Raw genomic sequence first — 23,333 nt, 5'->3', positions numbered from 1 at the left:
ATGGTCATTGTGCCCGCGATATCAGAAAAAAGATGGCATTTCATCAACTGCAACATGGGGTTCATTTTACCTTTTTTTTTTTTTTACCCCACCTCTGATTGATGGATTTCAACTTTGTAAAGAAAGAAATGCGTTTACCCAAATCCTTGGTCACTTTGAGGTGGGCTGTCTCACTACCAAATCCTGCTCCCTCTGCTATCATTCACACTGCCGCACGACGATCCTGAGTCAAAAGTTCCTTCACTTTCTGTACGCTGTTCACTGTACATGCAGTTGCAGGCTGGCCGGTTTGGGGAACGTTTTCCACAATGTCCCACGGGACTCCCACTCTTCTCAGAAACGTTTAAACCATTCATAAACACACTTCAAGGTGATAGCACGTTCTTCGTAAACTGTTGTCAGCATTTCATGAGTTTTTTTCGCTGATTTTCAAAAAATTTGAAGAACAGGATATTCGTTCGCTGCTCCAATTTTTGGTTTCGACCGCTCGTGCTCCACCTTCATTCTACAATGTGTTCTGTTTACATACGGTAAGCACACTCGCAGCGCCGCTGCTCGGGAACTTGTTCAGACATGTCGTGACCTGTCCTATGCGGAATGCGGCAGTGACTCACTCTTATAACCAAAAGCAATATGACATAATTCACCGAACTTTCTGGACAGATGTTGTATTTCCTAACATTGGAAAAAGACAGAAGTTTAATGTCTGCGAAATCGAACTAGCAGTGATAAGTATTTGAAACTGAAAAATTATGTATATCTATCTGTGTATATATAAAAATTAAAGTGATTACGTTTGTGATTTAATAACTCTTGAACCACCCGACCGATCTCGATCAAAATTTCGACATAGATGAGGTTCGGGCCTAGGATAGATTTTATCATTTAACTTTAACGGTAAAACGTAGGGGAGGGAGAGGGACGTATATAAAAATAAATGAAACTTAATAACTCTTGTATACTGAGAAAAAAAGGACTAGGATTTCCGTGTGGATACATCGTATTTACGCGAGTGCGTTCCTTAAGTAATGTAATTTCATGTAAAAAGTACAGCAGGTGGGAACACCATGCCAAGTCTGGAGTTCGGCGTCGAACTAGACTCTCTGTGATTGGATAATTTTATTCACATGATTGATTTCGTGTTAAAAACTATTACTTTCGTAAGGTAGGGAGTCACAGATTTAGAAAGAACCTAGAGGGGACACTCGTAGGAAGGTAGTAACAACATTATATACCTAAGTTACCACCGTCGGAATGGGTATGGCGTTAATTCTAGATTTGAAATGGTGGTCCCACAATACAAAATTTTCGCTGGACGGTGGTGTAGATCGTACTACTGATGAAACAACATTACTTAATGTGGTGACGCGCGTAACCTGGTAAAAACAGCATTTACATTCCGACTGGATTATGCATTTTTCTCCGTGTACGACCCGGCCGATCTCGATCAAATTTTTAACATGGATGAGGTTCGAGCCTGGATGGTTTCTATTATTCACTTTGACAGTACAACGTAGGAAAGGGGGAGGCATATAAAAATAAATAAAACTTAATAACTCTTGAACCACCCGACCAATCTCGATCAAATTCAACATGGATTAGGTTCGAGCTCAGGATGATTTATATCATTCATTTGACCGTGCAACTTAGCGGTGACCGGTATTAGTGTCGAATCCATAGTTTTCGGAATTGCTGAGATGAACAGTGACACTTTCGATCCGTTTAAGGCCAAATTTAGACCCGTAACTTGAAGGAGAGGGAGGGTAGATATATGAAAATGATCGAAAAAGACTAGTATTAGTGCCGAATACATAGTTTTCGGGATCGCTGAGATGAACAGTGACACTTCCGATGCAGTTTAAATCCAAATTCAGCTCTGCAACTTGGGGACGGTGAGGGGGAGATTTTTGAACGAACTTTATTTGAATGCTCAATGAATCCGTTATTCGAATAATAATTCATAATTTCAATAATTATTCGTTATTCGTTATCATTACTCGAATAATGATTTTTATTCCAATAATCCATTATTGGAATTTTAACAGAAATAGTAGATACTTGTTAATTCTGGTTTCTAAGAAGGCAAAATATATGAATTTAAAAAAAAAAATAAAAGAAAACAAATTTATTTTGTATGTTGTGAAAAGAAGCAGGAAAATAATAATAAAAATAATAATAATAATAAAAGAAATACCAGCCAGCATCTGCACAAATGCAATGTATACGAATTGAAAGGCTAAAATATAAAGCTAACTTGCTAAATTTATTCCTACTTCAACTCGATTCCAAGTTTCTGGTCGTTAACGGTCAGTTAAGGAAAAGCAAAACTTTCTCCGAACACTTGAGGGGAAAAAAAAAAAAGATTGAATACAGTTCATTCTGGCAGTATTCCTAGGGGAACTGTCCTTATTTCTTTCAATATTTTTTTTCTCTTATCTCCTGTTCAACCCTTTCACTTCTTCCTCTTTCCTGTTCCCCTTTGCGTTACGTCTTTAGGGTAAAGGGTAGCGAAGGGAACTTTTATTTTTTTCCCCCTTTTCTTAAGCAACGAGCTAAAAGACCAACTTTTGGAAATTAGTAAAACCCTTCCTCTACTTCAGCTTCCAATTGTCACTGAAGTTTATCGGATGCCAGGGTGGAGGGAAAGTTGTGGAGTGTATACTCAGGGGAATTCTTAGAGAAAATCCCTTCGGGAAGTGTCAGTTCACTACGTAAAGTGTGTCAAGCTGTTTAGAAGGTTGACCTTACTACCCTTTCTTCCTTCATCTTGTTTCGTCTTCTTGTCCTATCTATATATCTTTCGTGAAATTGTGCAAACAACAAGATTTTTACTTAACAAAATTACTTTCATCCTTAGAGGTAGGCAAATCCAAGTACATATTTAAGTGTTATTTTTTGTTATAACTTTCTGCGACATCGAGCACGAAAAAATCAATAAAAAATGTGTTTTCATTCGATCATCATTAGAAATGAAATGAAATCATTGAGTTTTACCTCCCACGGTTACGCCGGCTAGGCTAAAGAAGACGGTGATGATGAGAAATGAATGAAATGGTGGAATGAAAAAAGTGGGAGAAACGGGAAAACTCCCGAGGAAACTCACGCGCACGGTGTTTGCCGACCACAAACTTCATTTGGCGGGAGCAGGGTTTGAACCCAGGAACCCATGTACCAGAGGTGAACGCACTACCACGGAGCCACCGCGGCCCCTCGATCGTTATTAGAGGAAAAGAATGATCTCAAATATAGGTATTTAAACTTGTGCTCACTTGTCAGTTATTCTTAATATGGTAAGTTGGTTTCTAATATTGCTTACGTAAACTCATTCAATCTTATCGTGGGAAAATAAGCTCAAATTAGCGCTCACTTAATTTTATTCCTGGTGGAGCTTATTCTGACTTACTGAAAATAATACAAACTTACCATTTTTCTTTTGCTTGTTTTTCATAAGTGAAAGGAGATAATGAAATGCAACTTACCATAACCATAGATAATGTTATTCTACAGCAGAAAATATGAACCTGAAAAATTTTCAGTGTTACCATCCATAGAAATTACAGTATTACTAGAATAACATCTCCCCCAAAATCTAAGTTAAGGCAGCTACTAGAAGAACGAACTCAACTACTACGTATGATTCGAATTCCATGTTAAACTGAATGTTTTGTTTCGTATAGCATCCATACTGGAAAAGAAAATTCGAAAACAAAAAAATCATCCAATCATGGTACTGGTTAAAAAAAAAAAAAAAGTGTCCACACTTGAATATTTTTCTAATTCATTTCTACTAATTTGAAGATACTGAATTAAATACAGTAGAGCGTCGATTATCCGAAGTAATTGGGGGACATGGGTGTTCGGAAAACTGGTTTGTTCGGATAATCGAACTGTACTGTACTTCTACAGCCAGTGCCAAACCGACAGAAGTGTGCTGATTGTTGAAACACAGCGACTGGCGGCTTGGCCGGTCAGCAGCGCCTTATGAAGGCCCCATTAGAAGCAATGTTCCGCCAGCGGTGGCTCAGTGCGGTGACTACTGTGGGAAACTTGGTTTGGGAGTAGGGGGATGATGGACGGTAGGGTGGGAGAGTAACAGGTGCGAGCGAGTACACAGTTCGGTTAAGCGGTCGTTCGGTTGACCGACGTTCGGATAATCGACGCTCTACTGTATATAAATAATTATTTCAAAATTTATCCGTTCAAGGGGATCATGAGAAAATTATCTCAAAGGTAGAGTCTTTGAAGTATGGTTGTGCCAATAGTGAATGTATCCAAACGTGGCACATTTTGCTAGCGCTATGATCGAATGTTCTCACTATGGCTACACACTATGACAACTCATTATATAGCAACTCACTGTGGCAACTGTTAACGCTAATTCTGTCGTGAAATAAGTTAATATGCCCTGATTCTAAATGTTTGTACAATACACGAGATTAACTGGAATAATTCAACGCAATAATGCATTTCAAATATATATTATTGCCCTTCAACGTATAACTTGTTCGACATCTTAAAATATTGTACATTCAGCTTACACAAGATGGTTTCTCGTTACATTTCTAGTTACTATAGCAATGACATTAAAACAAGTAAACAGATCGTCATAGCAACGATAACAGACAAAATCTCAAGGATCTTATAAAATAGAGGATCCGCCCTTACAACAAAATCTTCGAAGCCATACGTCACAGTTTCACCACCCCTACTTTGCCCACTCCGCCCAATAGGATCGCAATGTTTTGGGCCAAGAATCATGGCGGAAACGAAAGTAGCCAATCAGACGATAGCGGAAACGAGAGTAACCAATCAGACGTGCCGATGCTCGATTGTTTTTTGGCTTCATTCATTTAATAGCATGAAGATACATATGGGCAGATCCTCTATTTTATAAGATCCTTGCAAAATCTCAATATAATACAAATTTAAATTATTTCTTTATATAATTTCTTCTTCTTCTTCTTCTTCTTCGTTGATAGCTTGTGCCTTTCTAAATAGCTCATTTTGCCCGTAAACAAAAATGATACTTAAAAGTACATAAGATATACATTATCGTTGTACAACTCACTACTCACTGTGGCTACTCATTATGGTAACTCAATACTCACTAAAGTAACTCCTACTCACTCTGGATATTCACTATGGCAAAATAGAAACTTCAGACACTGATAAAAAAAATCTCATGAATATGGTTTCAAAGTATTCACCAAGTTTCAATATCATTCACCAGGATTTATTAGCAACCTCGGTTCATCTTGAATATGAACCTAAACTGTTCACGTTCAACAGCATATATATAACATTAGTCAAGTTTTCACGCAGTACAGGAACCCTAATGTTGGTACCTTGACACAAATTATATTAAAGGACAAATCATTTTAAGAATCAACACTTTTTTTTAATCTGAAAAAGCTTACGTTAGAATATCGTACGCTTTCTTTCCAAACAGTGTTGCCAACAAACATTAAAAAATACAGCTTAACTATTAAAAAGACCTATCTTTTTAGATCTAAAGTTCTGGGAAAGTACGGAAAACCTGTCGGTTGGTGAAAGAGAAAGTAAAACTTGGGTGAAATAGCACATCTCTACTGGTACCAAAACTTTGCCCCTTTTTTTCCTATCTTTTCTTTATAATTTTATCTTTTCTTTTTCTTCCTCTTTTTTTTTTTTAAAAAAAAGGGAACCTTGCCAACTCCATTTATTTAAAAGGTTTCCGAAACTCACTAAATCCTTTGAACAATTTTATGAAGTATGAAGCTGACATATTGCATTGGGCTGTTTTTTTTTTTCTCTAGCTCCTTTTTTTCTTTATTATTTATTTATTCGTTCTAGTTCTGAATCGAAATTTATTGGAACAGAAATTCTCTTTACTTTCCATCGTTTCCCTTACCCCTCTGGCTCCTGGTACGCTTCTTCCGTCACGGACTCCCTACGCGCCGCCCTTGGAACTATATTATTGCAATTAGATGGTTAAAATGTACAATTGATCTCTAAAATGGCTTTAGAAGAAAAAAAGAGAGACCAACGACAAAATGGAAAAATATAGTTCTCAAGGATAATTATAAATTATTTTTATACATAAATGCAATTTTTGTTGGGCTATTTGAGCGTTTATGTTTCTATGGTTCGTGTTGCTTTTACTTCCTTTTTGTTCGTACAAAGAAATATAAAAATAAATAACCACACCATAAATTGGTGTTTATGTGCTGTAGTTTTTAGTATCATAGTTTACGATAGATTTTACCCATTGAAAGCATAGAGTGCCTTTTTGGCATAGAATCATATTTTTTAAAAAGTTGATTTTTGTTTGTTTGTTTAAATTTGGCTCAGTTATAGGAAACATAATGCAGTGAACTGTTAAAGTTTTAGCATATAATATAGAGATCCAGCTTTATTTTCTTTTCCCGTGGAATCAAATGTAAAACGAAGGACTCTGCTGAGGAGGAATGGGGTATCTTCGTGCACGTACATGAGTTTTTCCTCAGTTCTCCCCGGTAGTCTAGTATCGAGTTCTTCGTTTACAGGAGAAAAAAACTTTTAAAATTGTTGATACATTACGGGTGGTTCGAATTCCCCCTTCAAGTGCAGCTCTACGTCTCCATATAGCCTCGGTGTTGAAATGGATGCTAAAACTCCAATCCAAACAATAAGCTTTTCTTCCTTCAGACAATTAGCGGCCGGTTTGTGTATACAAGTACGAGTCATAAGACTTGCAATACTTTGACAGCCCAAACAGCAGGCGTATTTAGACGCCATGATCGACTGTAAGTACAAGAATTGGGTAGGTAAGTGGCCCAAGAGGTAGTATCTTTAGTCACTGTTTACTGACAGTGATGATGAGTACTTAATAATGTCTGATACGTAAACTATTACTGTGTGAATACAAACTCGGGCATAACACTGCGCCAGGAACTCAAAACATTTGCCATGCGAAAGACAAACTCGGGCATAACACTGCGCCAGGAACTCAAAAGATTTGCCGTGCGAAAGACAAACTCAGGCATAACACTGCACCAGGAACTCAAAACATTTGCCGTGCGAAAGAGGAGGAATCAAAGTCTGACCACCACAGTGTATAGATTCTGTCATATAACACGCAATTGAGGGAAATCCATCCACCAGTATACGGAAATTGTCAAACTAACTTGGCATGACCCTGTTCACTGTAGTATGTTACCTTCACGAGCTCAAGAAATCCATCATGAACTGCCTCATTGTGCCACATGAGTTGACCTCAATCAGGCCCAGAGGAGAATGGATGTGTGCCGACAACTGCTGCAAAATCTACGTGATGTCCTTTTCCTAAAACGGATTGTCACATGTATAACGATAAATGACGTTTATATTTTATATTTCGTTATATATGTCCGCAGTCCGAATTGCAATATAAGTCAACTCGGCTAAACATCTTAATTTTATTTACCTGTACTTGTAAAAACTACTGATTGCATGCATTGAGAATTAGACACATTAAATGCAGAACACCATAAACTTTTTTTCTCAAAACCTTCATGAAAATTATTGTTATGTTGTCATAGCAACCAAGCAAAATAGCTATCTTCTTTTTAACAACTCACACTACCTGGTTATTAATATAAAATCAACATATATTCTCCATTTCTTCTTATTATTATTATCAAAACAATTGTGCACTTTTAAGAACCGTTGTCCAAAATAACTACAAGAAAATGGAAGTAATTTATTGCACAGATATACAATATTGTTGTACATGCGCCGAAACGTAAGTGATTTTTCTGAAATCGGAATGGACAAGAACAGTGGTTGAGCAAAGATCAACTTCCAGAACCAGCTCGTGAAACGGTCGTTTCAAGCATAAAGTGATACTCTGTGTGGTGGAACTACGAGGAGTAATTCACTTCCTAATGGTCGTACCATCAATACCAACCTTTATTCCGAATAATTGGAGATTGGTACGCTGCACTGCGTCAAAAATGTTAGACCGAAACAGCGCTCTGATATAACAGGATAACACAAAATCTCGCTCAACTCAAAAAAAGACAACAAAAGATTCAGGAACTTGATGGCATCAAACTGATACAACACCCAGCATATAGTTCAAACCTTGCCCCTTTGGATTAGTACCTGTTTCGGTCCAAGGCATACTTCCTGAAATTACAATGATTCATGAACCAGAAGGAGGTGGAACCAGCATTGAGCTTATGCCCGAGTTTGAACTCGCACAGTAATAGTTTACGTATCAGACGTTATTAAGTACTTCTTTGCCTCTGAGGACAAGACGTGATATACTTTGAATGTTAACTTGCCTTTGTTGTACTATAATAAATACAAGTATGTTGTGTACCAGAATATTGCAAGACATATGACCCCCAGTATACGAACATCCGTCAAATGTTATTTATTGCAAAATGACGTATTTCAAATTTTACCAAAAGTTCTGTGGTACTCAAGTGCACTAAAATAGTGGTCACAATGAAAACTTTAATCGAACCCGTCTCCATTTAAATCAATACTTTGTAAATTCAAGATTATTGTAGGTAATTTTATTAATATGGGGCCCGAACAACGTTTTCCCTTCAGTGCGCTTTTATACGAGAAAAGGTGGAGCTTATATTCTCTAAATGTTAATACAGTGAAATCTCTGAATAAAGGACGTTAAAGGGATGTGAATGTTTGTACGTAAATGAGAAGTGTCCGTTACAAAGAAATTATACAAATTTACCTAGGTCTACCCACAATGCGATAACCGTAAGCAGTATACAGTAAATGCACTATTTATAAATGTAAAACGATAAGCAAATATTAATGATCTGTACTCAGTCTTTGAATTATTGGAAGAAGGAATTTAACGTCTCCTTCAGCACCGAGGCTATATGAAACGTGTACCTACAGCCTTAATGTGGGATCCAAACCACATGAGCTGCTCACGGGAATCGTACTCGGGATCATTAAGGGAAAGGAGGATAAGGGGAATATCTGGGGATATGTTTATGCGTAGTAAGTACATATCATATCTTTGTAGGAAAAAAAGTACCTTAGGCTAATTCGCTTATTGACTGTACAGTCCGCAGCAAAAAACCTGCAACATGAGCATGAAAGTTTATTGTGAAACTATGCCTAACAGCGCAAGAAATCAATATAATGTCTAAGTGGCACGAATCATGCCAGGAGAAACCTCGGCGTCCTCCCCTGAACACTTATTTTGGAGGAAAAGACTTCGTCGTTTCACAATAAACTTACATGCTCATGTTGCAGGTATTTTGCTGCGGACTGTACCAAAAGTAAGTGTAAAACAGTATGAGGGTACAACATTATCATTAAATACTGGAAATGTTTTTAATATGTGAACATGAAGTAAAAGTAAAGATAGGAATGGTGAAAGACGCTTTTCGGAGGAAGAAAAAAACCTTTTTGTGGGACCTTGAATAAAGAGTCGAAAGAAAGATTTATAAAATACTTCGTGGAGTATTGTGCTGCATGGGTCAGAAACATGGACATTATGCAATAAATGATGAAAAACGAGTTGAAGCTTTCGAAATGTCGATGTGGAGAAGATTGGGGAAAATTAGCTGAGATCATCGGAAAACGAATGAGAGGGTGTTAGAAATGGTAGGGGAGAAAATAACTTTTTTAGATATTATTAAGAAAAAGAAGAGAAACTGGTTGGGACATTGGCTAAGAAGGAGCTGTATCACGGGCTGTGCTAGAAGGTATGGTGGCAGGAAAGAGAGGGAGATGTCGAAGGAGACTACAATTAATGGACGATATCAAAACAGAGAAATCGTACGTGAGGACGAAGAGGTTAGCTGAGGACCGTTGAGCATGGAAGCTTCTCAGTTACAGCAAATGACCTGCCAATAATGATGATGATAATGATGATGACTCGAAATGCATTGGTAACAGAGAAAAGAGTTTTTTTTTTTTTTTAAGTTCAGCTCGTAATTGTTGTGTGTGATGGTTTTCTGAGTCATTGAGTTATGAAAGACATTTTGTGGGGAAGGGATTTTCTGCCTAACTTACTGACCTGTATCACAGATTTCTTTTCAAGTTGCAGAAAGTATTTTATTTGTTAAATACATATGGACTCAGAATAATTCTGTCCATGATAAAGAGATTACCAATCTTGGGGTAAAAAAAAGAAGAAGAAGAAGAAGAATGCCCATGTCCGTAAAAAGGGAGTGTTCTGTCCCGTAATAATACATATATTTTGCTGGAACAAGAAAAAAAAAACTGTCCACATTATGAGATGTCCGTTAAGGAAAGTTTCACTGTGTTATCTTCAGTTTTGCTTTGAAAACAGGAATATAGCTCGAGTGAATTACTCAGAAGGAAATGGTCTAGGACCTACGAGTACTATCATTATTAAGGCAAAAGCACGGATACAGTCGGGCCAAATGGTTGAATGTTCTACCCAAATGATAAGCATTACTTCTCTTATATCTCCTGTACATTTCTGTAGTTTATAAAGGTTTTTACTTCTATCTACTAATAACCTATCTTTTATGATTTGAATTACTCAGAAGGAAATGGTCTAGGACCTACTATCATTATTACGGCAAAAGCACGGATACAGTCGGGCCAAATGGTTGAATGTTCTACCCAAATGATAAGCATTACTTCTCTTATATCTCCTGTACATTTCTGTAGTTTATAAAGGTTTTTACTTCTATCTACTAATAACCTATCTTTTATGATTTGAATTACTCAGAAGGAAATGGTCTAGGACCTACTATCATTATTAAGGCAAAAGCATGGAAACAGTCGGGCCAAATGGTTGAATGTTCTACCTAAATGATAAACATTACTTGTCTTATATCTCCTGTATATAAAGGTTTTTATTTCAATCTACTAATAACCTATCTATTATGATTTGTTTCATTGCAGTGGTGAATCGTTCCAAGGAGGGGAGTCTGGAATGGCCGTTCCAGACACCGTTTGTACAGCCAAATCCGTTGGAATTAGTGTAGATATCAATATTTATGAACCCCATTTATTGGCAGGAACAATGGCTCATATGATTGGACACAATATAGGAATGAGCCATGATGATGGACGTAAGTACCTTGTCTTAATATGTAGTTGCTCCTTGAAAACAAATGCATTACAAGTTCAAGATGTGTCATTAAAATACGATAAATATAAGAAAGATTTTGATGTCAAACCAATCATGATCAGCATAAAAGATTAACGTTAACTCCTCATGGTCGCTGTAACTTGAACCATACACATGTTTCTTTATTTTTGAAACAAGAAAAACTCACTTGGGACCATCTGTTTGGATAATATAGTGAATTTAAAAAAGAAGGAGAAAGTAAAGTACCAAACGAGAAACAACTAACTTCTAAAACGTTCGAGATACAGTGTAATGGCTAGAGAATGAAGCTTGTCTAGGTTCTTTCCATTCCGTAAATACTTTTAATTGTTTCTTTGAGTTAAGGAAAATATTTGTTCATAAACCATTTGATAAACGTAGAAAGATTGAATTTAGGGATAATTCCCTCACATATTGAAGAAACTGAGCGATATACAGTAGGTTCACTTTTCATGTTTTATAAGGTTTGAATTTTTGTTGATAAGTAATAATAGCGTGGGAAATTCAAGAGCAAAATGGGAATTTTCCCTCTCGACATGGGATTTTGTACCGTTTCAGGTTGGCATCACTGAATCAAAGCGATATTTTGGATGTTCAGTTACACTGTATACTTCAAGGATGTTATAAAATAGAGGTTCTGCCCATATGTATCTTCATCCTATTAACTCAGTGAAGCCAAGAAACAACCGAGAATCGGCATGTTTGATTGGCTACTCTCGTTTCCACCATGAATGTTGGCTCAAAACATTGCGATCTTATTGGGAGGAGCAGGCAGAGTAAGGGTAGCGAAATTGTGACGTATAGTTTCACGATTTTGTTGTACCTAGGTATAGGCAGATCTTCTATTGTGTATCGTCCTTGGTATACTTGGTCGTATCTTGTGCAGATTAAAAGAGAAAAAGAAAACCTGCTTTGAACTAATAGTACTTGATCATAGAAGGATAAGTTGTTCACAGCACAAAAGTAACTAAATTTGTAAGAAAGGTCACCAAATTGTCATTTGTAAGTCAGAAAGAAACTTTTTGTCGCTATCTTGAAAGTCGAGTCTCCTACATTTAGCGATTTTCTTTTTTAAAAAAATAGCAACACTGATTGTTGATTACACGATCAAATAATGATTTTTTGTTTCTTAATATTTCAGGTGAAGAATGTTACTGTCGAGACTGGCATGGATGTATTATGGCTCAATCTATAGTTGGGTTAGAAAATGTACAGCCTTATAAATTTTCGGAATGTAGTCTTGCAGATTATATTGACGCCCTTAGAATAGGCCACGGGATCTGCTTATTGAATAAGCCCAACGAGGTTAGCGTAAGTATCACACATTTTCTTCATCTTATTTTTTATATATAGTATATATGTATCGCTAACTAAAACAACCCATCCACAAAATACACAAAATTAGTTTAATATTTGCATATTCTAAGAATAGATTCAGCGTTAAATATATTACTAGTATGGTATAAGAAGTCTGCTCAAAAAGTATCTAATTTTTACTCATAAAACAAATTGTGATACCGCAGGTAGCACACATATACTACAATCTTACATTAATCTTCTTCAAAGAATCTTCTTGAGTTGTCACACACTTCTCCCAACGGCCCTCCCACTATTGGAAGCAGCAGCTGGTCTGCCGCATTCTACATGATGTCATCTCTGGATTGAAATCTAGTTCCTTTCAGGGGCATCTTCAGCTTGCAGAAAAGTCAAAAATCACATGAAGTCGAACGAAACACACACTGAGAAAGATGCTGGGATTGAAATTGATCCTATTTGTGCATTAAAAGAAAAAACAAGCGTTTAAAGTGGGTTGAAATAAGTTCAGCCGACCCAACTGGTGTGAAACCGCATAACTAAACGGCGTGACAAACATTTTGACATTTGAAGGCGGCGCTCCAAGTTCTCTTTAAACGCTGCTAGCAAGTGAGAGGCCAGCGGTATTGCCATGTTTATTTTGTACACATCCACGTCCATCCTTTGCCACCTAATCGCGCTGTAGTTCGTCTGCTTAGCCATAACCACACCCCTTAGCATTCGGCAACATCGCGTCAGAGCTTCCGTTTTATTCGTTTAGCTGAAATGCCAAGATGTTTGTCACAGGCTTTAGTTAATACGTTTAACCCAAATTGGTGTAGACGTACAATATGACCCAACAAAGTATAAATTCCATTAACCCGGTTATACGTTTGACCAAACGTGTAGTTAAAAGTGAACAAGCGTGGGGTAAGAAATGAGCACATTGTGGGGTCACTTGTAGAAGGAAGGAAGTGCAAATAAAATTGACCACTCTGGAGTTAAAACGTGACAAAATAATGGGTTAAAAAGTCAATGTCATATTAACCGTTAACTGTGCTCTGTCAAGATATAACTGTATAATTTCGATTAAATAGACAGTAAATAACAAACATGTGTTATAATTTTTGCAGTACTAAATTGTTCACGTAGATCAGCTTCCCAACCGCTAAATGATCACTTGCAACCCAACTGCATTAACCGTAAAATGACTATATGTTTTACCCATCATGACACTTTCCGTTAACTGGGTGTGACTCAAGTGTTGGTTAAAAATATTCTACAGCGACATATAGTCATTTTACGGTTAATGCAGTTGGGTTGCAAGTGACCATCCATCGTTCCCAAACAACCCAATTTGGTTTCAAACTTTCTAACCACACCGCGTGGTAACGTTTGAATCCAATCATTTTTCTCAGTGCAGATGATGCTGTGTTTGACCAGGAAGGTCTGTATCAAATTGTTCGTCTCTGAAGGTTTCTCGCATCTTTAGATCGTTTCCACTTGGGATTCTCCAAGGTTGACACAAAATATAATGCAGTAGAGTTGTTAGAGTGTTTTAGTAATTTTGTCAAAAAGTAAATTGTGACGCTTCCTCACTCATTGGTGATCTGCCGGTTACTGACTACTTCTGCAGGTTGGAAAAAGATGAGAAGAATGCGCATTAAGATCATATACATACATGCATCAAACCACTGTCCTCTAGTGCCCGGAGTAATCCCCGGCCAAGTGCTCGAGCTCCGGCTCGTCTCGGCTCCGTTCAACTGAGCCAACAACTCGAGCCGGCTCGATTGGAATGAGCCACCGGCTCGGCTCACGCGAGGCATCGTCTCGAGCCGGCTTGGTTGAGCTGAAACATCGGCTCGGTTCGGCTCGACTCAGGTGAGTCATTGACTCGATCCGGCTCGGTTGAAATAAGCCATCGACTCGGTTCGGTTCAGCTCAGGTGAGCCATCAGCTCGAGCCAGCACGGTTGGGGTGAGCCATCGGCTCGGCTTGGTTCGGCCCAACTGAGCCGAGGTCTCGAGCTGGCTCGATTGAGTGAGCTGTTGGCTCGGCTCACTTCTCGGTTCGGCTCGATGGTTACTCAGCCGTGAGCTGAGTCGTTCCTTATCTGTGTTTATATATATATATATATATATATATATATATATATATATATATATATATATATATATATATATATATATATATATATATATATATAAAATATATGTATATATGTGTGTTTCAGCATGAGTTTGGAACACTGGAGCAATTTTAAGCAAATGTCCTACACTACTTACAGTCTGGAAAAGAGTACTTTTTGAAAAAGTCCCCTTAGCTAGTGATGTCAACCGGCTAGGCTCGGTTCGGCTCGGTTGCGATGAGCCACTGGCTCGGTTCGGCTCGGCACAGGTGATCCATCAGCTAGAGCCGGCTCGGTTGTGAGGAGAAATCGGCTCGGTTGGCCTCGGCTAAGGTAAGCCATCGGCTTGGTTCGGCTCGACTCAGGTGAGCCATCGGCTTGAACCGGCTCGATTGGGGTGAGCCATCGGCTTGGCTCGGTTCGGTCCAGCTCGAACCGGCTCGGTTGGGTGAGCTGCAGACTCGACTCACTTCTCCGTTCGGCTCGATAGTGGCTGAGCTGTGAACCGAGCCGCTCGAGCCGTTGACAACATGACTTTGTACCTTAGAACTATTCTCCAAACACTGGTTACTCGACAAACTTTGTTCCTTTTTACCTCTCACATCAACTTAATATTTTCATAATATATTTTCATACCACATCACCATTGCAATCTCTCCTTATAAATATGGAATCAGATACACATTAGCTTTAGCCTGAAAACGAACCCGGGTATCCCGTGCTTGCGCCAACCCCTATAGCCACGAGGGAGCTCTCATAAATTCTTATTTTGTAATAAGAGGAAACTATATTTTTGTGAAGTGTGTTCTGAAGTAATGTTCTATTCTTGTTTTCAGGTGGGGAAATTCCGATCCTGTGGCAATAGGATAGTAGAAGAAGGCGAAGAGTGTGACTGTGGCCCTATTGATGAATGTCATGAATTGGACCCATGTTGTGATCCGATCACTTGCAAGTTAACAACGGAAGCAGAGTGTGCCACTGGTCCGTGCTGTGACAATTGTAGAGTAAGTGGTTTATTTTATTTATGGATCAAGCCATTTGTAGCTATTGAAAGAAAATTGTACAGGTATTTAATACAGTATGTACGTATAGAATAACACACGAATCTCTGGCGCGAAATTCGCGAACATGAGTGGCAGAAAGTTGCTAACCGACTACAGCTCATCAAAATGCTAGTATGTAGCATTTAAAGATTATTCACATAATACCAAATAGCAATGTACACCATGTAAAGAAGTTTGGTCTATATGGCATGATATTTTCTAAACTAATATTGAAACTGGAAGTGATAGTTTTCTGGTTTTAATAGAGATTAGAATAGATATGGAATATATTCTTGGGACACTTATTTGATTAAGCGTTATAGTTCTTGAAATCTTTTGTCATCCAAAAGATCGAACATCGAAATCACGAAAAATATCGAATATCGAAATATTTATAAAAATAATATGGAAATATTGAAAAATGCTGGAATATTGGATAGTAAAACATCGTAATATCCAGAATTGCGCGATATCTGGGTTTGAATATCGATAGAATATCGAAACTCGATCGATATATCAAGAAATATCAAAATATTGGAATATGTGAATATTGTAACATCAAAAGATAACGATATATCGGTCAATAAATTTTTTGATACCGATATTTGAAAATATAGATCGAAATATCGCACAAGGTTAGTTGCTATATACAGTCCCTGAGAGATAGAGGGAGCCATGAACAACAAAGCTACGTATACCTATGATGTTTAAGTTGGGTTTTCTCCAGGATATCAAGTAATCGAACGCCTACGGTGGCAACGGCACAGGAAAGAGGACGTGAAAGTAGATAAACGTTTATATAAATTTCCGCGTTGAAGTAAAATATGGTTTTTGTGCTACTGTAGAGATTTCTTCCTTTCTACTTATGTACATCAAGGTTGTTAATTTAGCTTACTTCAAGATAAGTTTAGCTTCTTCCAAGCTAGATTTAGCTTCCTTCAAGCTAGAATAATCTTTTTTTCAAGTTAGATTATGCTTCTTTCAAGTTACATTAAACTTACTTCAAGTTAAATTAAGCTTGTTTCAAGTTAGATTATACTGATTTCAAGATAAAATTAGATTCTTTCAAATTAGATTAAGCTTCTTTCAAGTTAAAGTTAGTTTATTTCAAGTTAGTAAGATTAAGCTATCTTCAAGTTAGATTTAGTTTTTCTAAGCTTCCTTCATGTTAAATTAAGGTTCATTCAAGTTGAATCATGCTTATTTCAAGTTACAATTAGTTTCTTTTAATTTAGATTTAGCTTCTTTCAAGTTAAAGTTAGTTTATTTCAAGTTAGTTAGATTAAACTTTCTTCAAGTTAGATTTAGCATCATTCAGGTTAGATTATGTTTCTTTCAAGTTAAATTAAGGTTCATTCAAGTTTAATTATGCTGATTTCAAGTTACAATTAGGTTCTTTTAAGTCAGATTAGGCTTCTTTCAAGTTAAAGTTAGTTTATTTAAAGTTAGTTAGATTAAACTTTCAGGTTAAACTAGACTTTTTTCAAGTTAATTATGCTTCTTTTAAGTAAAATTAAGCTTCATCCAAGTTGAATTATGCTGATTTCAAGTTAAAGTTAGCTTCTTTCAAATTAGACTAATCTTTATTCAAGTTAGATTTAGCTTCATTCAGGTTAGATTAGGCTTATTTCAAGTTAAATTAAGCTTCATTCAAATTTAATTATGCTGATTTCAAGTTACAATTAGGTTCTTTTAAGTTAGATTAATCTTCTTTCAAGTTAAAGTTAGTTTATTTCAAGTTATATTAAACTTCCTTGAAGTTAGATTTAGCCTCTTTCAGGTTAGATTAGGCTTATTTTAAGTTAGATTATGCTTCTTTCAAGTTCAATTAAGCTTTTTCTCAATGTAATTTAAGCTGATTTGGATCATTATTCTGTGGTGGGAGCTGTATGATCACTTATTGCTTGAAATTATCTTATTTGAATAGTTTAATTAGTGATACTAAAACTTTTCTGGCTTAAAACAATAGTTTTCGGCTATCTCAAATCGTGCAAATAATTATGTTATATTTTCGCTTTACGATCCACGATAATCATTATGTTTTATCTTTGCCATTCTTCCGATGAACACAGATAAGTAGATTGAAAAAAGAAAAAATACTGTTGGATTTTAGACTTCCAAACTATGTTATGAGCACGAATCATACATTTTCTGTTTTAAAGTCTTGTATTATCTTTGTTATTTATTAATAAAAGAAATTGGTGTTATAATTTACATGTGAGAAAGAAGAAAGAAGAATCTGTTACAAGTGGACTTGAAAATGACTGAAAATACTTTTTTTTTTTTTTTAGTCCAAGAGAAAATTGAGAATTTTGAGCCCTAATACCCATACATGTGTAGGTTCTGCCTTGTATTTAGATTCGATATATTCTTTTGTAAGAAATTAATCTCATTCCTAGGATTAATTAGTTCTCTTTCTTTGTGATTTCAGTTACGCCCTCGAGGAGAAGTGTGTCGTGAAACGTCGAACGAATGCGATTTGCCTGAGTACTGTACGGGTGAAGATGGTTTATGTCCAATGGATATTTATAAGAAGAATGGAAGTCCATGCGGAAATCACACAGGATACTGCTTCAATGGAATGTGCCCTACGTTGAAAAGCCAGTGTGAACTTATATGGGGATACGGTAAATTTATGGTTCTCTTTAGAATGTTCACCTAATAACTGTTTTTGTGACATTTTCCATGGCTTAAAATGGAGCAGAAGTGGATACTGCTAGTATGAATTAAGATATCTGATTTAACATGGGTCATAAACATTTTTCGTTACACAAGATGTATCAAAAGTCCGGATAGATCAACTCCGTTGTGAATCAAAACATGAAAAAAAAAAATATAAAGAGAGGGAACGTTTTAGAAATATGTGGTTTTCAATCTAGAATGATTAATTTCTCTCCAGTTGCATCAACCGTTTGGGATTTACAATAGTAAGGCACCACATTTAAGTAAAGAAAGAACATTGCCAGCTCACTTATTTTTTCCACGCTCGAACCTAGCCATAGGGACTAAATACACGTTTCTGATTGGTTGCAGTTTTCGATTGTCCAAACTTTCTGGTTCATGTATTGCTTATTATAGTAATAGAAGAAAATTGTCACTTCGTGTGTTGATAAAAATAAAAAGATAATTTGGGTTGCATTTTGTAAGAATATGAGGCATATTTTTTTTCACGCGCTACCCTAAAAGGAATATGCATTTTGGTCGTAAGAAAGCGGGTGAGGTTGGAAGTTGGACGACCCGAGTGTGACGTAATGTTATGTGGCATTATCATGGGGGTAAAGTTTGAACAAAACGGTCCCTGCGGGGCTCCTAACTCCCTTCGCTTGCTCAGATATGTTTCGTAACGTAAGTAGATAACTTTTTATGCATTATATATTACGCACAACAGCAAATGAGTATTATTTTTATCTTATTTTAATGATAAAAGTGTTATGAAAATTTAAAAATTATAAAAAAAAACTTTTCTTCGGCTGGGTTTGAACCCACGCCACAAGCGATTTTCAATATTAGCCTGTTCACTAGCACGCTCACGCACGAGGACCGAGCAACAGGCGTTTGATTTTTGTGCTATATGTATGCTACGTGGCAAGAAGCAGATAACTTCAACCGATCAGAACCGTGTATCTAGCTCCTATGGGTAAGGTTGAGTGTGATTAAAATATATGTTGCCAGCTCAGTAGGCTGTTTGCTTGGACCTCCACCATATCAGCAACACAGCATTGTTAGGAAAAGGTTTCAAAGTGTTCTAGGTTTCCTTACGTCCTAGGTTCTAGAAACAATGTGCACGTTTCCCTTGTCATTTTGCGTCCTCTTACGTTTCGTTCGAACAGTCTCCTGAATTGGAAATATTGCTGATTTCGTTTAACGTAGGAGTCTTATAGGGAGTCTTATCAGTGATACAGTATACCTAAACGACTGATACAGTTGAAAAAGTTCAACAATTTTAGATTGAAAGCCACATATCTCCAACAACTGAACATTTTTGCATATCTTTGTTTATAACAAAATTAGTGTGTGGCCCTGAAAGTTTGGTACAACCAATGTATGAAGTGATTTTTTTCATTATTATTATCATCATTATATAATACTTTAATGGGAACAATAGATACGTTAATCAAACTGTGCCAATAGAAGCTTCATGGGCATATTAAATACCGTATATTAAAGTTGAAATTTACTGTATTTAATAATGTTTCCTTATGGGGGTTTCCATCATTAACATAATAAATTACAACTTTAATACCTGTAAGTGTTTGTAGCTTATGTTAAATTGAAGTTCTTAATCTACACCAGCTGTATTCACTACTGCTTCCTCTTAAATAATATTTCAGCTGTACGAAATATATTTCAAACTTACTCTTTTTTCCCTTTCTCTTTTTGTTAATTAGTATATTCGACAATTTCGTAATACACAATGTCGTATATACGGAATATACAACGTCGTATATTCGTAATACTTATATATACTACATCGACTCGTATGTTCGTAATATACAGAATATACAATGTCCTATATTCGTGATACGTATATACGACAACGACTCGTGTATTCGTTAATTTGTATATTCGTATATTCCTCTATCGTCAGGAAAACGAAATTTAAGAAATATTTTTTTTAGGATAAAAATGCTGAATAAGGACTTTTGTTAAGAATTTACCTAGAAAATTAATAATGTTTGCATGTTAAGTGTTCAGTTCCATCGAGTCAAGAGTTCTTGCTAACCTTCGGCAACACAACAATGCCTTTTTCAATCTATTCTGTCTTCTCTAGACCAGTGCTATTCAACTGGAGGTTTCGCTTAGCCCAGGAGATACGTGAAGATATTTCTGGGGTTACGTAATTCTAAAATAAGCATATTTCCAGTCTTTATTAAATGATCATAGTTGGAGAATTTATTGAATGATCAGTGTTATTTCACAACTTCTCCCATTTCCATCAACATATTTGTGTGAACAGAGTTTCTCTGCATTAACATCAGTGAAATCGAAGCACGGAAATTGCTTGAATATAGAATCAACTCTGATTCTCGCACTCTCCAAGATTCGATCAAAAATAGACGAGTTGGCGTCCCGGAAACAAGCTCAGTCATCTCATTAACAGGTTACTTCTAAAGTTACTTTTAGTTTTTGAATTCGTAAAATTGTCCTCAATGTGCGAATTATGAGGGAGAATGGATGAGGGGAAAATTACACTCAGTAGAACTGGATGTCCCCCTATGTTAATATTTTTGGATGCACATTTTATCCCCCTGTAAATAGTCTTTTGTTTGGCACACACATTATCATTTTATTGGGTTTCTATTTGTCCCTTTTTTAATCAGCAGAACATGTGTATTAAATTTAATAAATTCATTTCGATTTAATTTCTTTTAAACAACTTCAGGGGTACGCAATTGGATGGCGAACTGTGTCTAGGGGTACGCGAGGAAAAAAGGTTGAATAGCACTGCTCTAGACGAAATTCAACTGAATGAGGAAGGCACTAGTACCATGTCAAAATATTGGAAGAATTTACTTTTTTCATTATACCTAGAAGGTTTTATTCAAAGTCATTTTATCGTACAAATATTTGTCCTATTGAGTTGTTTCTCTATATGTACAAGATTAAGATTGTAGTTCTGTCACGTAGTTTACACAAATTAAAATATTACATAGAGAAAAATATCTACTTATATTACCAGAAGTTACATTTAGTGATAAATTGCCGGTAAACTCAAAGTAAATGTTATTTTATATTAGTAATAATATTTATTGTACTGACTTGGTCTGCCGATAATAAAATCATTTTATTAAAAGAATCAATTCATATTTTGTAAGTTAGCATTTGTGAAAAAACTAAATAATCTTGCAGTTTCACATCGGAATCTTGTTTTCAGAGCTTTAAATAAGAACATATTTGTACCTGAGAATAATGTATTTTAAAAGTTCCTTAACAACAACTTTTTAGTTGATTTGTTTAGAGTTTGGCATCCCTCTTCAGCACCGAGAGTATATGAGACATGGATCTATAACTTAATGTTGGGTCTGAATCACATGAACACACACCGGGAATCCAACTCGGAGATCTCTACATTTTTTATTAACAAATTTTAACCTAAAAACTTTATGTTAAAATCTTAGCAAGATAATTCTACTCACAAAAACAAGCCAGAAAGCCTATATGAAGAAAAGTTGAATCCGACTTTGTTTCTGAATTATGCGCTTTTGATTTTAAATCAGGTTTATATCTGAGTTACGGGCTTTCTACAAAAACAAGCCAAAATATCTACATGAAGGAAAGTCGAAATCGGCCTTGTTTCTGAGATATGTGCATCTTACAAAAAACAAGCCAGAGAACCTATATGAAGGAAAGTTGTATTCGGTTTAAGTCTCTGAGTTATGGCTTTGAAATGTGTATATAGGTAAGTCAATTTTGAGACCTCATACCGTAAAAGCTATTGGTTTTACAGGAAATAGTGTGAAAGTCATATTTGAGCTAGTAAATAGTATCTAATTCAAAACGTTAAGAACTAGACAAGACTGAACTGCGCAAGAAATCATACTTGAATTAATCAGTAGTATCTAGTTCAGAAGGTTAAAAATGAAGAAGTCGTACTTGAATTAGTCAATGGCATTTAATTTAAAAGTTAAGAATGCTACAAAAAAGATGTCATACTTGAACTAGTCAATAGCAGTCTAATTCAAAAGGTTAAGAATGCTGTACAAGGATAAGTCATATCTATGTATCAAGAAACTAACTTAACAATAAACAAAGAAAACTGAAGAGCAGAGCATTAGTTACCATTAAATAACATTAAAATTGAGTACTGCTTAATCGATAGAAAAATAAGTCAATTGATATAGTCAACCAGTAGAGAAAAATAAGATTTCAAAATGGGAATTCTTTCGTTTCATCTGCTAATGAATATATTACTCAATAACCATGAATCATTGTGTTACTGGTACCATTGTTTAACGAATCATTTTTTTTAAAATAGAAAAATCAATATGTGTAGTCAGCTACAAATGTTCTTTCTGTTTGATGAAATTAGTTTTGTAAATTACTTCAGAATGAAAGGACAATTTTAGTACAGTGTTCAGTAAGTTAAAAACAACGTAATGTCTTGTACGTTTCAGCCATACCACTGTAATTCCCTAAATAAATTTTACCAAACAGCAAGAACTTTTGTCGCTGACTGTTCATTTTTAATCTAGCATGAACGTAAATTTCTATCTGGACACAAATTCTACTGCATAATTTAAATCAGAAAAATTTTAAATGGTTAATATGAATTATTCATACAGTCATGTAAATAATAAATATTAGAGAAAAATTTCCCTCCAATTCTTAGGCATCCGCAGAGACTACTTTTTTATTATTATTATTTTTACATACATTTTGATCAACTTTCCCTGCACCAAGGGTTGCTTTACAGGAATCGATGTTAAACAAGTTAGAGAAAATCATATGTGAAATATTAAGTAATACCAAGTTTAGGGCTTTCGGGATACTATGAAAGGAGTTCTATTAGGAAGTAAAGAATCTTGGAAAATCTTCCAAGCAAAGATATATATCAATATAAAAAATTAGTTGGACAACATTTGTAATGTTTTGAATTAAATACTATTACCTGGTTCAAATACAGCTTCCCCTTGTGCAGCGTTCTTAATTTTTTAAGTTAGATACTATTGATAGACAGTATGACTTCTCTTTGTGTAGCGTTCTTAAGCTACTGAACTAGATACTATTGATAATTCAAGTATGACTTATTCTTGTGTGGTATTTTTAACCATTTGAATTAGATACTATTGACTAGTTC

At 35.9% G+C, this 23,333-nt stretch overlaps 1 protein-coding gene across 13 annotated transcripts in view; it reads left to right on the top strand.

The window, feature by feature from the left end:
- Positions 1–23,333, top strand: part of mmd (disintegrin and metalloproteinase domain-containing protein mind-meld) — a 750,004-nt gene that overhangs the window by 585,040 nt on the left and 141,631 nt on the right. For all 13 annotated transcript variants that reach the window (XM_081739572.1, XM_081739577.1, XM_081739571.1 and 10 more), the window contains exons 10-13: positions 10,864–11,033; positions 12,213–12,382; positions 15,329–15,496; positions 17,967–18,162. In XM_081739572.1, the coding sequence (XP_081595698.1) occupies positions 10,864–11,033; positions 12,213–12,382; positions 15,329–15,496; positions 17,967–18,162 (704 nt within the window). The remainder of the gene's footprint in view (positions 1–10,863; positions 11,034–12,212; positions 12,383–15,328; positions 15,497–17,966; positions 18,163–23,333) is intronic.

The sequence above is a fragment of the Thermobia domestica genome, chromosome 15 (assembly GCF_964235325.1).
Source record: "Thermobia domestica chromosome 15, izTheDome1.hap1.1, whole genome shotgun sequence".
Classification (NCBI taxonomy): Eukaryota; Metazoa; Arthropoda; class Insecta; order Zygentoma; family Lepismatidae; genus Thermobia; species Thermobia domestica.
The sequence above is the reverse complement of the archived record's forward strand: the minus strand, read 5'-3'. Positions and strand labels throughout refer to the sequence as shown.